Source organism: Styela clava, chromosome 5, assembly GCF_964204865.1.
Source record: "Styela clava chromosome 5, kaStyClav1.hap1.2, whole genome shotgun sequence".
Lineage (NCBI taxonomy): Eukaryota > Metazoa > Chordata > Ascidiacea > Stolidobranchia > Styelidae > Styela > Styela clava.
In genome coordinates this window covers 10,963,229-10,988,098 of record NC_135254.1, presented here as the reverse complement: position 1 = coordinate 10,988,098, position 24,870 = coordinate 10,963,229, and the positions used below count along the sequence as shown (strand labels likewise).

At 33.6% G+C, this 24,870-nt stretch overlaps 2 protein-coding genes across 2 annotated transcripts; one reads left to right on the top strand and one right to left on the bottom strand.

Annotated features, from left to right (window-relative positions):
* The first annotated feature begins 704 nt into the window (after positions 1–704).
* Positions 705–15,236, top strand: LOC120345168 (uncharacterized). The gene is made up of 10 exons (XM_039414596.2): positions 705–835; positions 3,456–3,555; positions 6,734–6,876; positions 7,274–7,469; positions 8,016–8,143; positions 8,619–8,829; positions 10,509–10,634; positions 13,398–13,604; positions 14,090–14,383; positions 14,461–15,236. Exons 1-10 carry the CDS (start codon positions 726–728, stop codon positions 15,226–15,228), a joined length of 2,283 nt encoding a protein of 760 aa, XP_039270530.2. The 5' UTR covers positions 705–725; the 3' UTR covers positions 15,229–15,236.
* Positions 15,237–15,616: 380 nt separating this feature from the next.
* LOC120345167 (uncharacterized) lies at positions 15,617–24,229 on the bottom strand. The gene is made up of 14 exons (XM_039414595.2): positions 22,629–24,229; positions 22,049–22,166; positions 21,701–21,895; positions 21,292–21,366; positions 20,438–20,529; positions 20,136–20,265; positions 19,367–19,509; positions 18,862–19,042; positions 18,362–18,479; positions 17,856–17,978; positions 17,674–17,750; positions 17,344–17,427; positions 16,898–17,041; positions 15,617–16,548 (listed from the first exon to the last, which is right to left on the bottom strand). The coding sequence occupies exons 1-14, from the start codon at positions 23,753–23,755 to the stop codon at positions 16,396–16,398; spliced, it is 2,760 nt and encodes a 919-aa protein (XP_039270529.2). The 5' UTR covers positions 23,756–24,229; the 3' UTR covers positions 15,617–16,395.
* Between the last annotated feature and the right edge of the window lie 641 nt (positions 24,230–24,870).

The following is a 24,870-nucleotide window of genomic DNA, read 5'->3' as shown; positions in this document are numbered from 1 at the left end:
TTATTCATCGGTTACATTGCATATATAATATCATCCTTCAATTAAATTCGTCTATCATCGACGTTAAGCCTCTAATATAGGCATTTCTAACTCATGCTGAAAGCTTTGAAGTTTTTAGTTAAACTGAGAAACGAGATGCCGTTTTGCCAAAGTCTTTTGCATTATTTATGCATAGAAGTGGTGCGTAGACATTTGTCAAAGTTTGTCACTTTGGGCATAAAACGCTAGAAAATGCACTACGTCTTTAAATATATGTTATTACGGCTTTGTGAGCATTTTATTTTTGAGCATAATGTAAACCGCTCTACATAGGGCAAGGTAAGGGCAACCGACCATTTTACGAAATGAATATTTCATCGTATTTACAATGAGGTCCGCAAGCGAGCGTACGCGTTAGACATGCCGGAAGTTTACAGGAAGGAACCGATATTTGGACGTTTTTGCGAGTATATGTTAACAGTTTACATCGTTGATGAACATATTTTTCATCTATTCAATCAAATGGTTCTTATAGTTGATTAAAATACTTTGCAACGTCACTTAAAATCAAATTTGGCGTAATCGGTTATAAGTTCGCTTAGGTTGGCATATTATTTGAGTTGTTGTCCCATAATTATTGAACGCCATCTAATTATAAGTTTTTGATTAGGATTCAAATGGTAATTGTCACTCAAAATGCATGTGTTTTTACAGTGTAATTTTACTATTTAAGTTGTGACATCATCATGCTGGAAAATCGTGCGGGTCGGATGATATTTTGCTACTTTATGTTGGTTTTTGAATACACAATTTCGTGTCCGGATACTCCAACATGCGTCTGCGAAAGAGCAACAATGTACGTATAATTTCTTCACATTCATTTTATATATTATGAACGACCGTTTCAATATTCTCAGTTTATGGATATTTGTGTATTTTGTTCACTTGATCACACGAACAATTAATTAAAACACAAAATGATATATATGCTATAAATCCTGTTACTTTTGAAAAGCGTTTGAATTTGCTTCAATTTTGTTAGGCATTGCGCAACCAGCACGGTACGGAAATCTTGCTGTTTTTCGAACTCTCCGTTTATTGCATGAGTTTAAATAAATAGCAACTGAACACCATGAATATAATACCTACCCTGTGCCTCGAATTTCCAATATGAATCATTATGATAAAACACATATCAAATTTTCAAGTAATTTACATATAAGTTAAATTTTAACACCCTTGATTTGCTGATAATATACTTTATGAAGCTACGACATTTTTGCATGGATGATTTAATTACGGCATCAGACCGAAAGGGTTTAATCTTTTTATGATCGACATTTGGTATGAAGTCCAGGAATAATTTGTTTTGCAGCATGACAATGTTCAAAACCTATCGTAATCGAGAAAGATATTTCTAAAATGAAAATTGATATTTATAGCTTAGCTTGGATATTTCTCACATTTCCATCCCAATCATGTAAATGTAAATATTAAAAAATTTGGTGACTGAAATTTCCGACAAAGTATCTAATACTTTCGAGCTAATGACCTCAGTGAGCACATCCGCGTGTACCGTAAGTAATAGGGGAATAATTTTTGATCTCATACCACTATGACGCCAAATAAATCACTTCTGTTGCCATGACTTCAAATCATGTCAGTATCATGCACAGAGCAATCGATAATTCTAAACACTTTTGTCCAATATTCTGACAGCTGGTTCTCGGCATTTACTTTGTCCAAGTGATAATCTAAGTCTTAGTGTTGCGTTGATTCTATCGATTGCAAGTTTTTAACAGTATTAATTTTAATTGTTGTCATGGTAACTATAAACTGCCTCTAATGACTAAATTTATGAATGAGAAAGGTCAAAAATTATGATTCGAAAATTTATTCCGTTTTCTATGAATAATAAATAAATGTGATTTTTGGGTGAAAGCTTCAATAAAAACCTCATGAATATCCACACGATTTTTAATGTGGTTCGTGAGTCCTTCGTTCGTGCAGAATCTTCTCGATGAATGAATAGAATATTTTCTCAAGTCAACATAAATTTGGTAATTCAACGCCGAGTGTACGCGATCGGAAGCGTGTTAATGGTATATTCATTGAAATCCAATAATATTAGGGAGAATGTTTACCCCATTTCTTATGCCCGGTAACGTCATTTAATCACGAGGAGAATTTACACGTTTGAGTAAAACCGTATTTATACATTTGTAACCGCTAATATGGAGGGACAGAAATATTTAGCTGTCGTATTGGATATATTTTCTGATCTGAAGTAAAATATGTTATATTGTTGAACTTGATAGATTATGTAGAATTGGGATTTTGGGCTAATATCAAATTTATATATACATACAAAATTACTTTTTTGATTTATCGATTTTGTGAGATTCAATGCGTACATAAAACATACATTAGTTTCGATATATACGTGATTCATACTAGAACCCACTCTAATTTTGAAACAATGACACAGACTACATACCCAATATTCAACTAAATACAAAAGTTTTAGGTTAATTAATGACGAGAAGATGACTTGAATATCCTATCTTGAATGTAAATTCATAAATAAATTTTTGGACATATTGCTGAACATTTCGCGTCGCACTAAAAATAGCCCAAGTCATAATGATCTTGTTGACTTGCGCTGATGAAAACAGCTCAGACCTTACTCTGTGAACATTAGACGTTATCAGGTTATAGAGGATTTGCATAATACATGAGAAGCTTTTTATTTAATACATCGCCAACTTTACAAGATATCATGATTTAAAATCTCATGTCGCAAAGAATCCATCTTATAGAATAGTATTCCTATTACATCTCAGGTTACATCACTCGGTCGTCTCATTAAAATTTTGGTTGGTTACCAAGGTGTGAATTCCAGTAACTGAGCTGAAAACTCCTCTGAAATAGTAAAAACCAAACCCAAATGTATGAGAAATATACTCGGAATATATTTTCAGAGTTTGCACATCTGGGTTGTTCATAGGCCATAGCACGATTTGGTGATGGGGGCAATGGGTTATCAAAAAATAAAGATGTTTTCGCAGATAACAGTACAAGGCAATAAACAGAATCTAATCATAATCTCATCATTACTCACAAATATTATAGTATTTTTATCAATAAGACTTCAAAAATCTTAAGTATCAATTATCAAGTGTCAATTTTCAAAATATTTCCAGTGGGATGCAAATTTGCCAATTTTTTTATAAATAAATTTAGAAACAACCGCATATGAATATTTCAATAATTATTTACAAAGTTTATAAAAAATCGTATATACCGACATTCTGAAGAACCATACACATGCATGTTTTTGTGTCATAGTTTCAATAAATCCTCTCTCTATATATATAAACAACTCCCTAAATTCCTTAAAATGTTTATATTTTGCTTTACATGTATGACAGTCATTGAGTTCCAAAAGAGTAATCTGTTTACTTTTAATTTTGTAGGTCTGTTACTTGCTCTCGGACACCGAACTTGCAGTACAAATTACCGGTCGGGATTCCATCCGATACCAGATCATTAACTATCAATATTTCAACACTAAAGGTGATAAATTATAACAAAGTTAATATTTTGCATAGATTATCGAAGACTAGTTTATTCAAGAGTCTTGCTGCACACTAACACAAATGTATTTCTGAAACGTTTCACCTGACCCGGGTCAGACTTCTTCAGACAAGCATTTTTCAGCTAAGTTAGTTGTGTTAGTGTTATATTTGTGATAGTGTGCGCAAGACTCTTGAATCAAATAATATAGTATAGTATTGCGTAATCCCAACTAATAGTAAATTATCAAAGAGAAATCAAAAAATAAGTAAAAGTGCTGTTACACAATGTTACCAGAATATCGAGATTGTAATATTTGGGCAAAACCAAAAGAGTTATAGTTTGCGTCGTTTACTGTAAAATAATTCATGGACATTAAAATTCGACTATTTTTGACCACTGCCCTATTGTTAGTAGTTTTTATAGGCTTTTGTTTGAAGAAAAACTGGTACATTTGCCAGTAACTCTGGTCTCCCCCGCGCAAAAAATCAAAAAATTGTATACACTGTTGATATCTAGTTCGCCACATTCGCCAGTGCATCGGCTTATAATTTCGATGAGTAACAAGTGAATTATTTATTTACAATCATAGATTAAACTGATACCTTTAATTAGAAATTATTTACTTTAGAGAATTTCGTTAAAATTGATTTGATGTTTGAAATTTGTCTACGACATCAATTTTTGTAAACAGTATTTTCAAGCCGAGAGATTGATTGTGATCCTACGCTATTCGATCTCGTCAGCACTCATTTGCATTTTCTCATATGCCTACCCCAGGGGTGTGTAGTATTTAAAAAATATTTTGTGTAAGAATCGGTAATTCCATACTTAGTGATAGTTTACTAGAATAACGGTAGGACGTTGTACTGTGCCAAATAAGAAATGTTAAATATTTATTTTTTATTGTATTTAAATATTTATGTTCGAGATGTTTTCTTTCCCCATACGGTGATGTTATCGAGTCCATCAGCAATGGGTATTTCCACACAATGACGTTTGCATTATGCAAGCACTCTAAACACATTCGCATAAATGGAAGTATGTTTTGGATGATTTATAATTTTAAATTACAATTAATTTGTATATTATTAATAAGGAAGCCAAAACTATTGGAATGAATAACAGTTTTAGTTGAATTAGCTATTTCACACAACACTTTAAAAATATATAGGAGACGAACGATTGCGGTGTCATATGTTATAGTAAATCATGTAAGATTTTGACTAAAATTAGCTGAAAAGTGTCAAATGCAGTAATATGATGATAAAAATAATAAATCACCCCTATTGGCAATACATGTGAAGATTTTTTGGTTGTATTTCAGGTGTTTTATCAATAATTAATAGCCAGTGTATGTGAAATGATATCGATAGCAAGAAACAGACATGAAACGAGGCGATGATGTATTTATTTACGGAAGATCCTCTTCCGTCAAAAAGCTTTCAAGACACACCCACTTTACCTCAAACATTGACCCTTCCTTGCCCAGAAGTGAGACGATTTCTTTTTTTAATTTTATCTAAAAAAGAAATCGTCATATTCCTTCTTCATTCTGATTTTCAGTTGAATATTATCCCAAATTCGAGTCAAAGAAAATTGAGAAACTTGTGATAATTTTTTTTCACAGAAAACATGTTATTTGGAAACTTTTCCAATGATTGCAATAGATAGCTTTGAGGGACCGGATAGGTCTCGTATTTTTAGGTCGGCTTTGGGTTTAAAGATTTGTCACAACTTGGTGTAAATCACGGCATCACGTTTCAAATAAGGATCGTATCAAAGTGCTCGAGAAAGGAATGAAAGCAAATAAAACATAACGAAGCTTTCCAAAGAACAAAAATACTAAATATAAATATAAGCTGAATTATCGTAATTATTTTTCAAAACTCCATTGTATTTGAAAAACGCAGGTTTTAATTCATTTAAAAAAATTTCGTGTTTCTTTTGATGACATTTTGATATTCACAATCTCACGTTACCATAAATTTTAAAGTATTTATTTTGCTTATTCCTAACTCTTTCATTATTGTATTGTTGTTCAATTAATAAGAAAATACCCGATTCATAACTTTTTATTGCGCATTGAATTTTGTAAACCAAATTTTTTATTTATAATATTGGTAAGTTCGAACGAACTTCATCCTTACATTTTTATAATGATGTCTTGAATTGGCCACAATTCCATCGACTTTTTTATTGGCGGTAAAAATTTTAGATAAATTTTATTTAAATCTGTTTTAAGTTCCGATCGGTGACTCAGGTTAACTGAAATCTCCTTGATTTACATGGCTAATTCATGCTTCAGAAAATCGATATTGAAGTATGTAATTAACATCATAAATGTCGAGAATGGGGGTCTAACTTTCGCTTTGATTCGAATTCAATATTGGCAGTTCTTGTGTTAGTCAAACAAGGACATAGTGCAAAACGATTCATTTTACATGTACGCCATGTTTAGCTGAGTAAGTGTTGACATGTTTCCAACTTAATAGCTGTATTGCTAAATTCTTAGGAATAATCGAAACACGGCTTAAATTCTCGTTTTCGCGTTAACCGCGAATTGAATAACGTTTTCGTTCAAGAGAAACACGACTAATTATTTATTCATGAATAGCGAGGTGAAAAGAGACCGGTATGGGACTCAGTTACTTTTTCCGGGCCGGTGCCGATATGCTCCCCCTTGACAATATCGCATCATAATCTTGAGTAACAAGTGCATTTGCTCGTTTTCAACAAAATTGGAACTCAATGACTACTTTTGGTTTTGATCTGACATCAGACATAATAAAATGCACCAAAATAGCTGGTATTTCGCTGTATTTATATCCAGTCTTTCTACATGTTCTATTGTATTCATTATAGTCGAGGCACAATCGGATTTCATATATTACATTCAGTTTCCAGAAAAACATTTCAGACATAAACCACCTCTCTTCGCAGATATTGACAATGTAGAAGAACTGCTAAGTGAACCTAATAATGTATTATAGATAGTGCATAGTACTTCTTCCTTCTTGTATTCATTACGTCAACAAACCAGATACGATCAGTCATCACATCGCTACAAAGACCGGTGGCGAACTAGTTTGGATTCCTGTCATTCCTTAGATATTTATTATTATGCACAAAAAAATATTATTATTCTACTACTGATTGCTCTTATTTTTTTAAATAGAAAATTGGACCTACGGCTTTCAGAACTACACGAGTATTATCAGAAGTTGATCTAAGTTCTAACAAAATCGAAACCATCGCGGAGACGTCGTTTCAAAGTCTTTCCCGATTACAAAGTCTTCGACTGGATAACAACAGACTAAAGTATGCATAACAAAATCAAATTCTCCGAACAAGTGTCCCCGAAGAAACTGAGCTCTGAAATATTCTGGAGGAAATTAAGACAATCTTCAGATAATTTTATTTCTAATTATACTTTGTTATTGAATACAATATGTTTCACACTTTAAGTAATGTTCCTGTATCATCTCAAAACTTGCGTTAAGTTGTATCAAACCATCTTATGCTCTGAATTAGAACCGATATCTTGAAAAACATTATCTTATTGGCAATCAGTTATACTTCAAATTGGGAATTTCACATTTAGGATGTATTATTAGTGCTAAACGAGTTGAAAACCAAGTTACTTTATATGTACATCATAATTTGTCTATTTATGCTTCATTTTTAATTAAAACTTCTATTTTTTGTTTTGTTCCAGATTAATACCAGAGCATGCTTTTTCACAATCGAATCAGCTGCGACGACTCCATCTGAGTGGAAATAAAATACTCGTATTGATTCCTATGAATTTCCACGGACTTGACAACTTGGACGAACTATATCTTTTACGAAATCCCACAATGTGCATTGCATTGGATGCTTTTGCTGGTCTTCCGCGTCTCCGTAAACTAGAGGTAGGGATCTGATTATGATAAACTTAACGAGTTGGCATAAACCGCGGGAAATGGATCAAAATGATGCATACATAATCGATCGACTCCATACAAATTCCTAAAATAAATTTCATATCTAAGATCGCAAGTGCCCACGCAAAAAAAATGGTGAGATTAAACCTGAGTCAGATTATTAAGGTCAACTTGTGATTGAAAGCCCCCAGCTAAGACAGATTAACCCAGAGTAGCGTTCTTGTTTATATATATATTTACCAAATATCATTCAATATCGAGAGATACTTCCAATTTCATGAAATACTTAGAAGATAGAATCCACCATATATCACATTTTGATTGAAACCTCCACTAACAAATTCTTGTCATCTGCCACATTTTTTTGCTGTAATGGCACATTTATACTAAAACTCCCTCTCGATAAATTTCAATACCAATTGTTGCGTCATCTGGGACATCTTGCTGTTTGTTTATTGTTATGGAAATAAATTGTTATGGAAATAAATAAATGTTGAAGCAAGAATAGCATTGTGGTTTATTTTATTTTGTTAGATGTCAGGAATGAACGCATCTTTGGATTCCAGCATGTTTCACACGCTGCCAAACTTGAGAATTCTCGTGATTCGAAATTTTCTCCGAGTAAAGTCAATACCTGAAGATTTATTGTGGAAAAATGAAAAGTGAGTAAAATGTTTTTGCAGTTTGATCTACCTTCTGAAGTAAATTTGATTTGTGAATCAACTGGATTAACCTAAATAGCGCACTACCATAGGGGTATGTATATAGGTGTCCTTGTATGATGTTTTGGGCTAATATTCACTTATTTTGTATTGAAGTATCATATAGCTATTGAGCAAAGAATCCCATGGGGTAACATCATCTTATGATGGGCGCAATGTTCTTATGGTTAGCATTGAACCCAATGTGCCTGAGGCGTAGGCATAAAAGTATTTTACAATTATCCCAAAGAATATTACTGTTTTGCTTTAAATTTAATTACTGGTCCTGGTTGTTTTCCGGCTAGTCATACTTTTATTCTTGTTATTATCCTTAATGTATCGCCATTATTCGAAACCGGCTCGACATAAACTTACTTAGTTAATTGTTTAGTGTTATTTCCTGTGTTTTATGTCAAATGTTTTATAAATGTTTCAGACTTGAAAAACTATATTTGGAGCATATTCAACTTGCAGATGGCATAAGCCCAAATCTTTTGAATATGTCAACAAAATTAAGAGTGATTTCTTTGCGAGGTTGCGGTTTAACATCTGTACCGGTTGATGCACTGGAACACGTCAAAGACAGCTTAAGAGAACTTGATTTATCTCATAATCGTCTGAAGACAATTTCAATAAACGATTTCAAGGTAGAAGCATTTGATTGATTGTACTGTATAAAATATCTTGTCACTCAATAATAGGTATTCCTACAAATACGATGAAGGTTTTCTCAAACCTAAAAGTTTCAAACAACAAAAGTCGTTGTCAACAACCTAATGATAGCATATATAGCATTGATGAAGTCATTTATTTAAGAGGATGAAAACTTTAAATTATTCAACTTTTTTATGACTCCGCCAGACATCATGACTTCATGACTCAGACTTCATGACCTGGCCAAAAAAAAGAGTATTAAGGAGATTATCTATTTGACCCTCATATAAAAAAAAGTTTTTGTTTTCACAACGATGTTCTCTCAAGTATTTAAATTAAATGTGGATTTTTCACGGTTTGTTCGGTACATTCACTCCAAACAAAGAAACAAACTAAGAACTACTTATATGTGAGAACTACTATGTTTCCGTATTGCCTGCCCACTCAATTTATTGCACTCTGGTTAAGGTAGTCCTGAATGAAACCGAGGTCTTTATCTGCTATTGAAATGTAGATACTCCAGAAGAGAGTAAAAAAGAGATTACACAGTACGATACATTGCCCAGTATATTTTTAAATTCTGAAATAAGATTGGTAAGAGTGGTTTTTATTTAATCTCATTTAGAATTAACTATGGTCATCTGCTATTTCCGTTAGCGCTGTGGTAACTTCAAGTTTTAGTATACTCGGCGTTAATGACAACGAATAAATCTTTTCTCCCAATGTTTTCACAAATAAACAAAATTAGTCTCGCTGTCGCCTTCATTGAATTTTGTTTAACAGTGACCAAGACCATCGACGAGTACTTTGATCCTATTCATCGATTTTACTATTCCCTGAGGATCTGAATGTTCACTTTTTGCTTTTACTATTTCCAAACATTCATGTTAGTGTTAAAGTAAAATACTTCTTATGCTTGTTCACTTACAAACTAATTCAATATTGTGACCAAATGACATAACTAAATTTACCGCAACGCGTCAAAGTCAAGATTTAAGCCCTTGCCATTTCAGTGTATATATTCATTTCATAGATGGGCAAGCTAGATCTGTTGAAAACAGTGACATTTTTCTTAATTTTACGTCAATTTTTTGATTGCATCACGTATGCCGCAGTTACGTCAATTATAGCGGAAATGATTTGTCTTTTTTCTCGCAAAATACATTTGAATCCCATTACAACCCGTTTACGTAAGAGATTTGCGAAAACAAGCAAATTAGGCTTCTTATGTCTAAAAAATGTCGTCAATGCGTAGTCTTTGTGCGTACAAACATGTTAACTATAGATAGTTTTCTTGCGTGATGTTTGATTGGAACGCATGTGGATTATTTGGCGTTTTATTATTCGCTCATTTTTAGACAAAATGAGTTCGAAACAAAAAATAGAACTGAAACAGTCGTCAAAACTATTTTGGCCGAGTCAACATAATTTAGTTGTCATCAAAAAACATCACGAAAACTAATTATAGGTCTAATTCATTTGAGTTTCAAAAATGTTGTTATACATTTCTAAAATAAGAAACAAAGCAAAAAAAATCAGACTGTACATACATCAAGAGGGAAAAACGAGCTCAAACTAAAATTTTAGTAATAGGTAGAAATATATTGATTTCCAAATTGCTACTTTTTTTGTATGTAACTATTTAAGATTTCATCATAATTTTTTTATATAGAATTTGCAAGGACTTCGGGTTTTGAATCTCCGGAAGACAGGGCTTACATACATACCTTCTAATGCTCTCGCATTACCTCACCTTGCATCTCTCGATCTCTCTGGAAATATGTTGTCGACTCTACAGGTAATTAATATTTTCAGAAATGTTTGAAATTCTATATATTTCATTGTTTATGGGTATGAGGTCGCGATTTAGCACCTGGTTAAGCATTTTAACTTCCTGTTCGAAGTATGCAAATTAGTATTCCCAGATACCAGCCCAATGACCACTATCCCACTTGGGATATATAGCGAGACGGGACGTGTGGCAAGGACAAGGTTTATATCAGTCACTATAACACATTTTTCTTTTTCCAATATCATAGTTTGTCAAGTGACCAAAAAATGTTAAAAAATCTAAACAATTGGCGCCCGACACGCTTCTTAGTCTATTTCATACCAGTTACAAATTAATTCCTATTTTAGCGAAGAAATTTATTTTTTGCTTCACATAATGAATCATAACCAAATGACAAAAATTAGATGTCGTTATTCTTCCGTTAAAAAGATAAATTTTATTGATAAATAATTTCAGATAACTGAAAATTATTTTTTTTATATCGTTGCTTGACTGCTGGGATTACTTATTCCGTAATATTTTTCTCTATTTAATCATGCAAATTGACTTTTATACCGATATGCATAATCAGAATGTCAAATGCCGTTGACCTTGAGAGAATCCTAAATACCTACATGTCCGCTTGATATAAACATTGAAAAATAAAAAGTAAATTTTAATGTCGCACAAATCTTAGCTGTATAGAAACACGAATCTTGTTTAAAAGTTAGAGAAGTAATAGTTGATATATTACTAATACCATCGACAATTATTTCGCGTTGTCTTGCCAACCTAAATATACGTCAGATTTACATTTTAGTACATGCTTATTTTCGTGAAGAGCATGACGACTACACAAGACCGGAGAATGAGTGAACGCGCTGTCGTCAAGCGGGGAATTTTCTCATTAAATTATACGTTATGTTGCGGCGGAACTAACTTCAAATTTAACGATCACTTTTTGAGTAAATATTTGTTGAGGAAAATTAAGTGGTTCCGAAAATGTTTGACTTTCAGAAGTAAAAAATTCTTTTGAAAATTATTACGTGTCGGTTTCAGGGTCCGGAGCACCGTATTAAAATTCATGATTCGGTCGAGGTCAAACCTCGTACTCTTTTATTTGTTTGTCATATCGTCATAGTCATACGATCGCTTATAATATCATATGATGATAATGAAAGAATCAACCATCATTTATGGACATGAAGTAGAATTATGGATAGTTTTTCTAAATTATTTTTGTAGGAAAAAATGAATTTCAAGATCGCTACAAGGCATTTTTTTTATTGTTGTAATCGAGTTTTTTCTATGATACCCGTATTTCACTCAACATTTTGCTGTTTCATTTTAATTCCTGGAAACACTTTTTATGACGTATAAGTACACTTTAAATTTCGTGTCTATATATTCGAGAATTGTTCTATTATTTAATCAGGCGTTTGGAAACACGCTTCGAATTTGGACGTGAAAGATAGCTGTGACGATTTATACAGTAAATTTCTGAAAGATTTCATTAATTTCAGAAACTATATTAAAAATGTTAGTAAGGTCAATGTGTACGTAACTTAGGCCAAGCATTATTTGAATGTTTACGTTGTGTAGCAAATTAAATTTTTGTGCTTGTGAAACTCAAGAATTATCTTTATTTTTAACTTTCTAAATAGTAGCTATATTTTACCAGAAATACTAAAGACGATATCGATACTCCATCTATATCATGAACACCAAATTTGTTTTAGTGTTCTGCTGGTTATCGTAGAATCACATATTAAGGATGGGTTAAATCCTTGTTCATCTAGCATAGATAGAAGACCCATATACTCTACTTTACCGAAATGACATGCTGTGACAAATTGGTTCTAATTCGTATCTCCCAGGTAATAATAGCAATGCGTTTCTGATTCGATCTCCCAGGTTTTAATAGCATCTCTTTGAGTAGCATTGCGCGATCACACACTTTTACACGTAATATACCTCGTTAAATTAAAGACATTTTACACAGTTGGTTAATATGTTAAAAAACAAATTTGGATATGAATTCATTTGGATAAATTATTAAATTTTATATCATGTTATACAAGCCAAACAAAAACGTTCAAAATTGATGTTAATATACATACGCAAACTATATATTAATACTTTATCTGCATTCTAAATTCCATTCCAGAAATAACTATTCATATAAAATGAAATAGATTTAAGTTCATCGTATTCAATACAGGAGCTATCCAATCTCTTGTACGGCAAATAAATGACTTTGCCAATTGTTGTAGAATGCAGAATGAATTTAAGATAAAAGTAATGAAGACAAATTTAAATGTCAAGTAACTGAATAGTCTTCGTTGAGCAGCTTCCGTCAGAGTTAAAAGGAACTTCATTTATTACAAATACCCAAGGTTGTCTGAAACGAATCGAATATTCGAACACATTCGAAATTCATAATATTTGATATATATAGTAAATATTTGAATTTAGGAATAATTTAGAGCATTGTTATTAAAAAATTGGGATTTTGAGCCGACATATGGGAGATATAAATGTACGATATATATCTCAACTGGTAACAAAAACACAGAAAAAACAATCATCTTTTTATTTATGTCATTTTGAATATGATCAACATGAAGTTATAGTGATGAATGTAATTTTTCACATGAACTTGCTATCAATTTAGAATTTATTCGATATTCCATATTCGGGAATATTTTCTCAGAATGTATTCGGAATAAAGAAATATTTGGTTTTGGTGATCCCTGCAAATACCAAAATGAAAGTTTTATTTTAATTTAGAAATCAGCTCTTGGATCTAAATTGAAAAATGTGAGCTTCGGTAACAATCCATGGATTTGTGATTGTGGGCTGAAATGGTTGGCCGAAGCTCATTACTATCACGAGCCTTCAATACCGGTCATCTGTGCAGAACCACAAGCAATGCAAGGATTTGAGATTCGTTTTTTACCCCGACCTGTGCCCAAAGGAGAATATTTTCAATGTGAGGTAAATCAATAGGAATATTCATTTTTTTCTCGCAGTTGCACATATATTGCCAGAAAATTACGGAAAATCAAACAAATATACTGTTTTTTGGGGTACTCTCGTAGTATGTGTACCAGGCTAGGGTTAGGCCATAGTTTTATTCCGAATTTCCTTATCTTAGTTTTATTACGAGTTCAGAGACTGTTTGTGTTAGCCAAGTGAATGCCCATAGGTTTCAGTCCCTTTACACAACTTGGTATAGAGTAGGCGAACAAAATTAGTTATCTCCATATTAGTACGCATACTTCTGGAGCGCCGTTTTTTTGTTATATTTTGGTTTGACATGCCAATAGTAAAAATAATACCAAAGTTTTTTACTTCTCAATCAAATGCTTCTTTTTTGAGATATTTCTGCTTTGTTAGAATTATTATTAACTTTTCTTGAATAAGTTCTGAACAAAACTAAAATAGTACCTATATATATATATATATACATATTTTTTCAGGTTCCAAAGATCAAAAAAATTGGATTAGATCCCAAAGGTTCTCAAACACTTCTAGTCGATAAAAACAAACCTATATCATTTGACGTGACATGTATTGCCAGTGGATACCCACGACCTCTCGTTTCTTGGATCATATTATCCCGCGACGCAAAGCCAGCTACGCGAACACGTAGAAGTTTGCCTGAAAATATCGTTACTCATGTATTCGATCAAAATTCTCGACTTAAAAGATCAATGGATTCGGAAAGCAAACAAATGTGTACGGTGTGTGAAGTTGGATCTCAACACACCGAGGTAATTGGCATTTCATCAGTTTGTTACTAATAAATTTACCTACGATCTGCATTCATCATCTTCTTTTTCTTTTGTAGAACAATATCTGGGTATCCCTAAATGGAACTCTCCACGTCCGAGATTTAGTAGGTACTGATGCTACAGGTATTTATACTTGTCAAGCAGCCAATTCGCAAGGAATTCGTAGAGATTCGATAGTGTTAGAAGAGCACACCGAGGAAACGTTAAAATTACAAGATAAGACGAAATTTCCCGAGCCCAGTGGGTTTACTGCTTCGAACAAAGGGATGGTTATCGGTACACCTTTTCCACTGGACATGGAAGATGACTTTGGAGGCATGGCATTTGGTGAAGACGATTACACATACTACTCTAACTGGAGGAGTGAAAATATTCAAACACATTCAAGCTGGCGCACTATTGACAACCCAAATTCATATCAGCAACCTGAAGTGCAGCCTTACGGTGACTACAGACACTCAGACGTAGGAAACCCTTTACCACTTATGGCGCCTTCACGGCCACGAGAAAAAGTAGTTAAACGTGAAGTCCAGTTGTCATCAGAAATCAAGTATTGTCGTACTCAACGCTGTAGTGTTCGCAACGTTGAACAAAAAGTTGAAGCTGCCTTAGGTGAAGAATACCTTAGAGATGCTGAAGCCGGAGATGGCATTAATTCGCCTTATTTGGAACTTTCACCAGGAGCCGATCTTGCAGATACTCTGACACGAAGCCAAACTTCTTGTTGTGGCGATAATTCTGCAAATGGATTACATCTACCAGCATTGTTAATGACATTGTGCTCGCTTGCATTTTCAATATTATTTTCTGATATCGTTTTATAGTTTTGAAATAGCAAGTGAAAAAAAAAAATATATTGCGATTGTAGTCGATAATTGCGAGACACAACATCAATACCAATGAAAGGCCTTAAAATGTGACTTTGGCGACATCGATAAATAATATGGTTGGTTTATCTTGGGTGTGTATATAGTGACCTTGTTGAGTTAAGACTGAGTCCAGACGCCATACTTGAATAGATTACAGCTTATGTAGTACTGGGCGACCACGTCGAACGTGAGCTTCTTGGAGACTGAACACAGACTGTAATCATGACATAGTCTGATCATTTCAAAATAGCATTATTAGATGGCGGCTTGGTGCTGCATGTTAAAACAAAAATAATAAAACTATTTGTAATGTTACTTTGAACATTTTACATTTCAATATAAAACCCACACTGGATCAGTGGTTTATATTTGCAGATGTACTTTTGGTTGAGATTTGTGAATGATTGTTTGAAAATGTTCCTATCTCACAATGTTGGCAATAGTGCCATTCAACAGTTTATCTTTATTTTAAATTACATCTCGAATTTTCTTGAAAATATCTGTTTTTTATATAAGACATATGTGTACAAATGTAAAAATGAGATTTGTATTTCTACAAAATAAAATAAACGATAAGCCATATGTAGGTGTTTTTAAAGTAGTTGGAATTCGGGATTATACTAAATGATCGATATAAAACTTATAAGAAATTTCGAAATAACACTGAGATGCGTTTTTCGACAACGCCTAATATATGGTTGATAAGAGTAGACTGTCGTAACTACTGCTCATCTTCTTAGCATATGTGTTATTGATCCGTATTCACCGGAGGATTTGAGGAACCTGTATCAAGAATCAAAACGATTATATAGTGTGGTCCAAAAAGCTTTGCATCACATTTTTGCAAATTTTAGTGTAACGCTTCGTATGACTAAAGTCAAACCTTTTTAAACAGGCAGTTTACGATAATGATAAGAAATGAACAATTATTTTCGAAACCTTACAGAACAAAGTTCGTGATAGTGCGAGGCAGGATATTTGGATTCAGATCTGATTTATCGGATGCTCTTAATGGATGAAGCTAGATCATAGTTATTTTACACAGTGCCATTCGTACATGTTTGCCTGACAATATCTGACAATAAACAATTTTGTTTTGATTTGCCTAATACAAGGGATCAGTTATCTATAACGTTGAAATCCGTTCCGTTTTAATGCAAAAGAAGTTCGTTTGTTTGTAAAATAATCTTCCATCGTTTGATGTTTGAAAATCTCCCATATATATTTTTTCTTCATATTTTCTTGTAACGATTCTTCTGTTGGATAAGGCTGAATCTAAACATAGAAATAAAAAGCGAATTACCAAAAATATTATAATGGTATGAATGTATTTTTGATATATATAACAAATTAATATAAACATTAGGCTATACGATCGGAAATTTTATGATTTTACTGTAATACAAGTATAGTTTTTAGACTTTAATTGAATAATTCCAATTTTGTACAAAGTTTAAATTAAAGGATTTTTTTAAAAGAAGAGTAGGAAATTTAGAAAGCTTTCCCAAACAAATGAGCAAATCCCATCACCTGAACTACATTCAAAAAGTGTTTTAATTAAACCAGAACAGCATTGTGCAATGAAAAAATTTTAAATTACAGTTTCTATACAATATTAACTCACCGTTCTAACTAATTTTTCTCTTATTTCTGCGTCCATATTTTTTAAATAAAAATTTTTGTTAAGTAAAATACATTCTGCTCCGTCAGATACTAGAGACATCGAAATACCTCCTTCCGATGGTTCAAATAGTAATGGTGCTAATCCCTGCAGAACAAGAAAAAATAAACATTTGGGAATGAAAATTTAAATTTTCACTGTAATCGGTGAGACGAAAAATGATGCAGTTTTTTGTTATCCATACCGACACGAGAGCGCTATATCCACATATACATTGTAATGATATAAGGATATAAAATGTCTTTACGATATTCTGCAGCAATATATTATCTACTGAAGTATAAACTTTCACCTCGGCTCGTCTGCTTATCGCACCGTAAGTTTTATACAAAACAACACTTAGCTGTTGATACAAAAAAACGTTTTGGAAAGATCGTTACGGTACTCACAAACACATCTCCTTCACATAATGTCTGAACATGTATGTAAACAAGATCTTTAGGTTGTTGTGGTTGAGGTGGCGGAGGACTTCCCTGAATAAAAAATGAACCAATATTATCCAACGGGGTTCAGGAAATCTTATCCTGACTTTGAACCCTGATAAATTGATTGCGTGTGATTTCGAAACGTTTTATTGTTTTGTACGTTACAAAAGTACAGTTGTATAATGTGAACTTGGTGATCAAAGATCTGCAGTCTATATAATATGAGGTAGTACGAATATTACCATAAAACATTTCATTACAATAAAGAAAAAGCCAAGAAATAATTTAACTTACAAAGCTTTCTAATTTCTTTGCTAGTTTCACGTGATCTGTATCGTGCTCGATTTCTATGAGTGAGGGCCTTCGCCTGCCTGGAATAAAATTATACCGATCAAATATTATATACTGAAATTTAACTATATAAGCAAAAATAGCTTCGGAAATATCTATTAGAAAACTGAATAAAAAATAGTTACCTTCTCTTTTCATTAATTCATCATCATCCGCCATGAGTTTTAATGTTTCAACGGATAGGGGGTGTGACGTCATCCATTCATTGTAACTCTCTGTGACGTCACGACAATGATCTTCGTTGTTAACTGAAATTTTATTCACTGTTAGATTGTTGATGTAGAAAAATCGCTTTTTTGCAATTAATGTATCAATCAATTTCGTTTAAATTGTTATTGTTTATATATGGTACGAACAAATCAATGAAAGGTTCATACTATTTCCGTGTTTCCAATTTTGTACAATCTTTTAACGACACCATCGTCTGGATTACAAGAGTGTGTGTGTTGTAAAAAAATATAGGGCGCGTTCAACCATTCAAGTCTTTTGCGCCAGACACATCGAAACCAATTTATAATATGCCTATAGTAGTCTGCTTGTGGACTTAACAAAAATCAAGTAGGGAAGGGAAATAAAAATAGAGAGGTGTGTCATCCTTCGTATGTATTAATAAATAAGAATGTATAAACACCTGCATCGTATTTCTTTGTTCCAGTAATTAATGAAGATTCGAACTTGAATTTTTGAGACGTAGGTTTATCTAAAGTGTCAGTAACTGGTTTCATCGCTTTCAAAACTTTACAAAAACCCTAAAGTATTAAAATAAATAAATATATATATATAATTTTTGGCAAATAAAGAAGAAATACGTAAATTTGAGCAACGCTGGAAGTTATTAATTATCTCGCCTTCATGAAAATAGTGTGCTTTTGCAAAATCATGAATCAAGATCACTAATAATATAGGAAAAATTTTCTCAAGTCAATTTGCTCAAAGCATGATCGAGCTCACGCTGATTTATGGTTGTGTATTACACGACAGAAAATCCCGATTTATTCGAAGCAGTTCGTGCCAACACAATCATAAAACAGCAATCGAGGTAGTGAATTCCACATAACTGAGATTCTCGAAAAAAAAAACGTTTGGCAGAAAATTTGTTTGTCTAGATTAGAATGATGCAAATTATCTTACCGATTTTACAATGACAATTACGTCACTGGCTGTAGATTCATCACATATTACGACACCGACACGGAAATAGATGAAAGCACAAATTTGGGGTTTATTTCGAGGTATTTGTTGCAAAGGAAACAAGGCGAATTCTGGTCGTTTCCGAAGAAAAGAAATGAACTCTGGCTCTTCTCCATCCATTCTTAAATAATTTTCAAAAATATGTAATTTTGGGTTTGCCGAATATCTATTCAAAATAATCATTCAAATACGAAGCAAAAAAATATAACACCCGCAATTACTCAATATCACGATGCGAGCGAAAAAATACAAAAACTGAGCGAACTATTTACATGCAAGCCTTGTTTTTTTTCATTATCTTGGCTTTAAATTTCCATTCCAAGCATTGGCCAAGCATATACTCATTACTTTTCAATAGTTCACTCAATACTCATGTATGTAAAATATTCAACCGGAAGGTGGCGCAGTAGAACAGAATAAAATAAATTTTAAAACAGGTGTTTACCTGTGCATAAATATATCCACGAAATCATCTCTGTGTACTGTTAAAAGTGCCAATGACGAACTGCTGATAACGTTTGCGCTTCTTGTTTCTCTTCGCATTATTGCAAGTTCACCAAAACTCATTCCACGCTTCAATATGGTGACCTGGACACAGAAATTGTTCAAAGTTTTATATAATGGCATTCCGATTATGTAACTAGCTCTCAAATAACTGATCTGCTCGGCAACCTATATTATCTACAATAAGCTGAAACAGAGACGCTTTTGGTCCGTTTAGTGTATTTGGCGCTATGATCATATTATTCAAGTTTATGGTACGATAGTTTCACAACTTTAACATTGGTTTCCCTCTTTGGGCATCTTTTAATATGTATAGGGTATTTCCTTACGTTAAACTGTGCCAACAATGGGTCAATAGAAAAAAACTGAATAGCGAAAGATTTAAACAAATGTGTGTACAGTACTGCCTCATTTGGGAGAATAGGAACAGTAGGTTTAGAGAAAACTTATAAATACGTCCTAAAAAGAATTCAATGGCAAAAAATGTCGAGGAAGATTTTTTTATAGGTAATAAATTTACTACAATGGATAAGTTATATATCTGGATAATCATATTAAATACACACACACACCATTTAAACTTCTATAGCTATATAGCTAAAACCTCATACAAGGAAATAAGACTTTGCAGGGCTACTAAATTTTCAAACGAGATGAGGGTTATTCACTCGGCAAGGTGAAAAACTTTCTGAAATATATTATTTACTCACAGTTTCAACGAAAAGTTCTCCTGTCCTTGGATCGATTCTATTTTTTGACACTAGGGCACTCCCTGTTACGATAAAATAAAAGTTTTCGGCAGGCTGGCCTTGCCTGATGATAACACGTTTTGCTTCAAATCTGAAAATAAAATTCAAACTGCAATTTTCCATCAAAATATAATGTAGTTAGTTATTACAAATGCCGTAAAAACATTATTGACGAAGAGCATTATGTCGACTCTCTATATTTCTCTATTATTACAGGAATGTAGGTTATCTTTATTTAATTTATCATGTAAAAAATAACTCACTCATCAAGCCAAGTTACTCGTACAAGGGCTTCTTGCATCCGGATAGGAAATTCACCAAATGATTCAGCTAGTACTCTCAAATTGTTGAGCGCCTGTAGTATTTAAATAATGAAGAAATTTCCATAGCCATATACTATAAAGCAGGGGTGCAACATTTTTGTGGGCGGGCCAAACCGAATTAAACAATTCTCACAATGGGAAGTTTTTAACATTTTAGTGGAACACTTGAAATTTCGAGTTCTTGAATCATTCGTTAACATCAGCTTTAACAGAAGTTGTAGAAACCCTTCCCAACTGACGAAATACATTAGCGACAACCAGAGCGCCGCGGGAAAAGCAGGAGGAGAGAGTGCGCTATCGCTTAGCCTTATAGTTAGAAAGGCATCGGAAAGATCGGCGAACGATTTAACCCTGCGAAAAGAGCACAAAAACATGTATTTTTACCCATATTTGTCCCCCTTTTAAACATAAACTGTCGGATTGAGATTTCATGTCTTGGCATGCGGGTCTAAATGTCTTGGCATGCGAGTTGTGTCCCGCAGGCTGCCTGTTGCACACCCCTTCTCTCAGAGATTTGAATCAAAATTGCATTAGTATGCCTAATAACAGAAATTAAAGTGATTGAACATTCTGTTTCAAATGAATCCCTACCGTTTAGGTTAGTGCATCTTCCTACCACTGAACCGTACTTGATTATCGTCGCCTCTCTTTTAGCGAAAAATAGTCTTTGTAACTCAGTCCAGTGAATTTATGATTTTGGGTAATTTAGTCACCCCATGCACGGAATACATATTACTAAATTTTTATTTCGTCAAAAATAAGGTTTCGAATAAAGAGAAGAATTCAACACTTACAAATTTAAGTTCTTTCTCTGTTCTCAATGCTGGTGCCAATGTCATTATTCTTCTCAATTCTGGACTGATTCGTTTCTGTAATTCGTTTCAAACGACACAAGCGATGATTAATAAACGCTATTAAAATTAACTGATATTTTTTTGTAGTTAAATCATGTGAATGCCATCATCTGATGGCCATACTGTATCTGTACATGATTAACATTTGATGAGATTTAATGTATGATATAATGTTGAATAATAAAACTTAAATAAAAATTACAACTCATTCCTTTAATATCACTTCTAATGCCTCTAATTAAATGCCAAGAGTACAAGAGAACACTAGACTGAAGTGGCTTCTATAGATTTACTATTTCTTGAGGAACATTGGCAAACATATTTATATTATTAATAAAAATCACTTTACTTCACTATTTGCTCGATATTCTTCGAGGTCGAAGGTCAGGCCATTTGGATAAGTTCTGACGCTTGTAATGTCGTTTGAAAACATTGAAAATGGCATTTGACTTGTTTCTGAGACTGTTGCTATTGTTCTATAGTCGTTCAAACAACGCAGAAGCAATCTCACACTCTTGGCTATCTTCCGAAACCGATCGATCGGCTGTAAGTGGAATAAAACTTAATAATGGTAAATTAAAACATGTATATGTTTTATATGTGAAGGTCCAAAATTTGTATCATTATAGTCATACAAATTAGAGAAAACCGATAGAAGATATATTAGTAAAAATCTGTTTTAATCATAGAAACTTACTGCATCAACAAGTGTTGCTCGATCAGATTTTTTCGGTCCCCTTTCTCGTCGCCTCTGCCTCATTTCACGTATAAACTGATGTGACAAGTATCCAACTTTGAGTCTACGATGAGCTTGGCTTAAAAGACAGTATCATCCAATATCAGAAAGCATCAATACTAATTTAAAATACATTAGTGAATACGTAACAGGCTCACTTCTCAAAACAAGATGATGTGTTATAAAGCCACAATAAGAGTTAAGCGTTCATATGCAGATATTTATTGAAGCTTGGTAAAATATTTAGCACCAACTTGGGACCTCCGCTAAACAGTGATAGCTAATAGTAAACTTTGTAGAATAACTTAAGCATGTATGCCGACAACTATAGTAACCGCACCTGTGGCAATACTGGGGGCGATATCACATATCAGCGACCAAATATCGCACAATGGTCACTAGAAAACAAATATATACTGAAATTGACGCCCGCTTTGTAGTTACATAGACGCTTTCTATTGTGATGTAGTGATCGAATAAATAGACCGTTGGTGGTCAACCGTATAAAAAGTAAGCTAATTCGACATCAAAAATTATATACCTTAATCCGTGACCTATTGTTGGTAGCTTCGAGTAAGAGCTTTCGGTTCCGAACAACGACATTTCATCTCTAATCAACGATGAATCTCTCGATTTTTCATCAATTACGTCATCGGATGTTGAAGACGTTCTTCTGGATGAAATTCGCTTGGTTCTGAAGAATCGTGGTTCGGCAATAACGCCTCGTCGCGATTTTGGAATGAGTCGAACATCTCGTAGTACGTCAGGGAAACTGACACTTGCAACTGATGAACGGCGCCTGATTGGTGGTTTGACTGGGGCTAATTGAAATTCGGGTTTTACCAGTGTGTTACTGCTCTTTCGGCGTCGCAAGGGAATAAATTTTTCATTGGGTCCCGACGAATCTGAATAAGCAGACGATGTCGACGGAAATTGAAGTCGATTCTCTCTCAATCTCATCGTCGATCCAATTCCTGGAGAAGTTACAAAATCTATACTGCTTTGTGTTGCTGGTGCTAGAGTCCTGAATCCGTCCCCTGTACCGACATCACTTCCCCTATGGATCAGCAGTTGATCTTGGTAGGCTCCTACGCCATTTTCTCTTCCTCGTATACTATTCCTTCTCATATGTAACGGTGCAAGTCTTTTATTCACTTTGCGTTTCACTGTCCGAAGTTGCTTTGCACCGTCACTTTTGCTCAAAACTTTCGCTTGATTTGTTTTTGTAAATTGTGATTCTGATTCTTGTTGGGTTGTGGCGGGCCACAAACGAGGTGTAGAGCTTTTAGAACTCCAGTTTCGAACTCTTATATTTGGCGTTACAAGCGGAGATGGAGTGTTTAAATGGGATTTGCTTTGTGAGTTAACGAAGCCATGCAAATCTCCCGAATTTGATATAAATCCCAGTGGAGAAATTTGAGTTTGTTTTAGTTGTTGATGTGACGAATCCACTTCGTTGACAGCCAACGATGTAACTTTTAGACGGATCTCGTTAGCGTTTTCAACTCTGCGTTGCGGACTACGGCTTCTGTCAATCGGCGGTAAAATTCGCTCTTGTTTAATGACGGGCTGCGGCCTCAACAAAACCTCGCTTTTACTTAAAATGCTTCCCTTTTGTCTTTGATCGTTTGAAATGGTCATGAATGGGGATAGGCTTGACGACCACATTTTGTTCTTGCTCGACGAAAGACAAATTTGGCGATATAAAGAGATACAAAGTCGCGCCAACTGTTTGACTAAGACAATATTTATTTTCTATTCAAGATATAATATCGAAATGAAATTGCGATTGGGAAGTCACGAACTGGCCATTCACATTTAAATAAGTATATCGGTATATGAATGTAAAACACAATGGGTATCGTTTGACGACAGATTCAGCTTCAACTAAAATCTACAAACATTTAAAGGCATATTTGAGTAATACAACACATCCATCTCAACCAAATGTATTTGTCACTTTGCATTGTCTCTAATAAAACTTTCACTAGTCCGTTGTATCATTCTGTTAATAGTCAATTTTCTACACTGTTCTAGCCGCAAACTTACTGTCATTATAAAATAAAAATAAGTATATTTTCAGTCGGATAAAACAAATTACAGAGTCACTTGCATTCGAGCGCTCAAATATGACAAAAGATTTTCTTTAACTGCGATTATGCATACAATCCAACTACCTATTGCGGAGACATCGGGCAAATACTTACCGAAAAATTAAACTTACAGCACTCCAGAAAGACCAAAAAATAAAAATTTCCTAAATTTTATATATAAATATGTTTGAGTTTCTGGTCGAAATCTATTCCTCGTGAAACTGATCTGCCGTTTAATAACTTGTCATAGAAATATATGAGTGCTTAATGCCTCGTCGTCTGAAAATGTTTGGTCAACAACAACGTAAGGAACACAATAGGAAAAATGCTGAATTTAAACACTGGTATGATATATTTGTTCTTTTTGATAATTATCACTAAATATGTCTGTTTTGCTCATACTTGACCAATCCTGGGCAACTTATAATTGAGTTATCAGATAGGAATTATACGGTATTAATGATTGGCCAAACTCATTTGTGTAAATTCAATAATTCAACAAATCATACAATAGAAATGACAAATAACGTCTTAAGCTGTCGATAATAATACCAAATCAAAATTTCAATAGATAGCCAAACTTTCCAACAATGGTGATAATACTAACTATACGCGTGTTTACCGGACGTGATATATCACCCACAAAATGTATGCTACCCGGCCTTGTACAAACTGGGTTTCTTTTACCCG

Excerpts from the sequence above, each read along its gene's own strand:
- LOC120345167 (XM_039414595.2), bottom strand. The coding sequence starts at position 23,755 with ATGTGGTCGTCAAGCCTATCCCCATTCATGACCATTTCAAACGATCAA. Across the intron at positions 20,530-21,291 it reads CAGAGAAAGAACTTAAATTT|GCGCTCAACAATTTGAGAGT; the intron begins GTAAGTGTTGAA and ends TAAATACTACAG. Across the intron at positions 20,266-20,437 it reads CGAGTAACTTGGCTTGATGA|ATTTGAAGCAAAACGTGTTA; the intron begins GTGAGTTATTTT and ends TTTTATTTTCAG.
- LOC120345168 (XM_039414596.2), top strand. The coding sequence starts at position 726 with ATGCTGGAAAATCGTGCGGGTCGGATGATATTTTGCTACTTTATGTTG. Across the intron at positions 10,635-13,397 it reads ATATGTTGTCGACTCTACAG|AAATCAGCTCTTGGATCTAA; the intron begins GTAATTAATATT and ends ATTTTAATTTAG. Across the intron at positions 13,605-14,089 it reads GAGAATATTTTCAATGTGAG|GTTCCAAAGATCAAAAAAAT; the intron begins GTAAATCAATAG and ends ATATTTTTTCAG.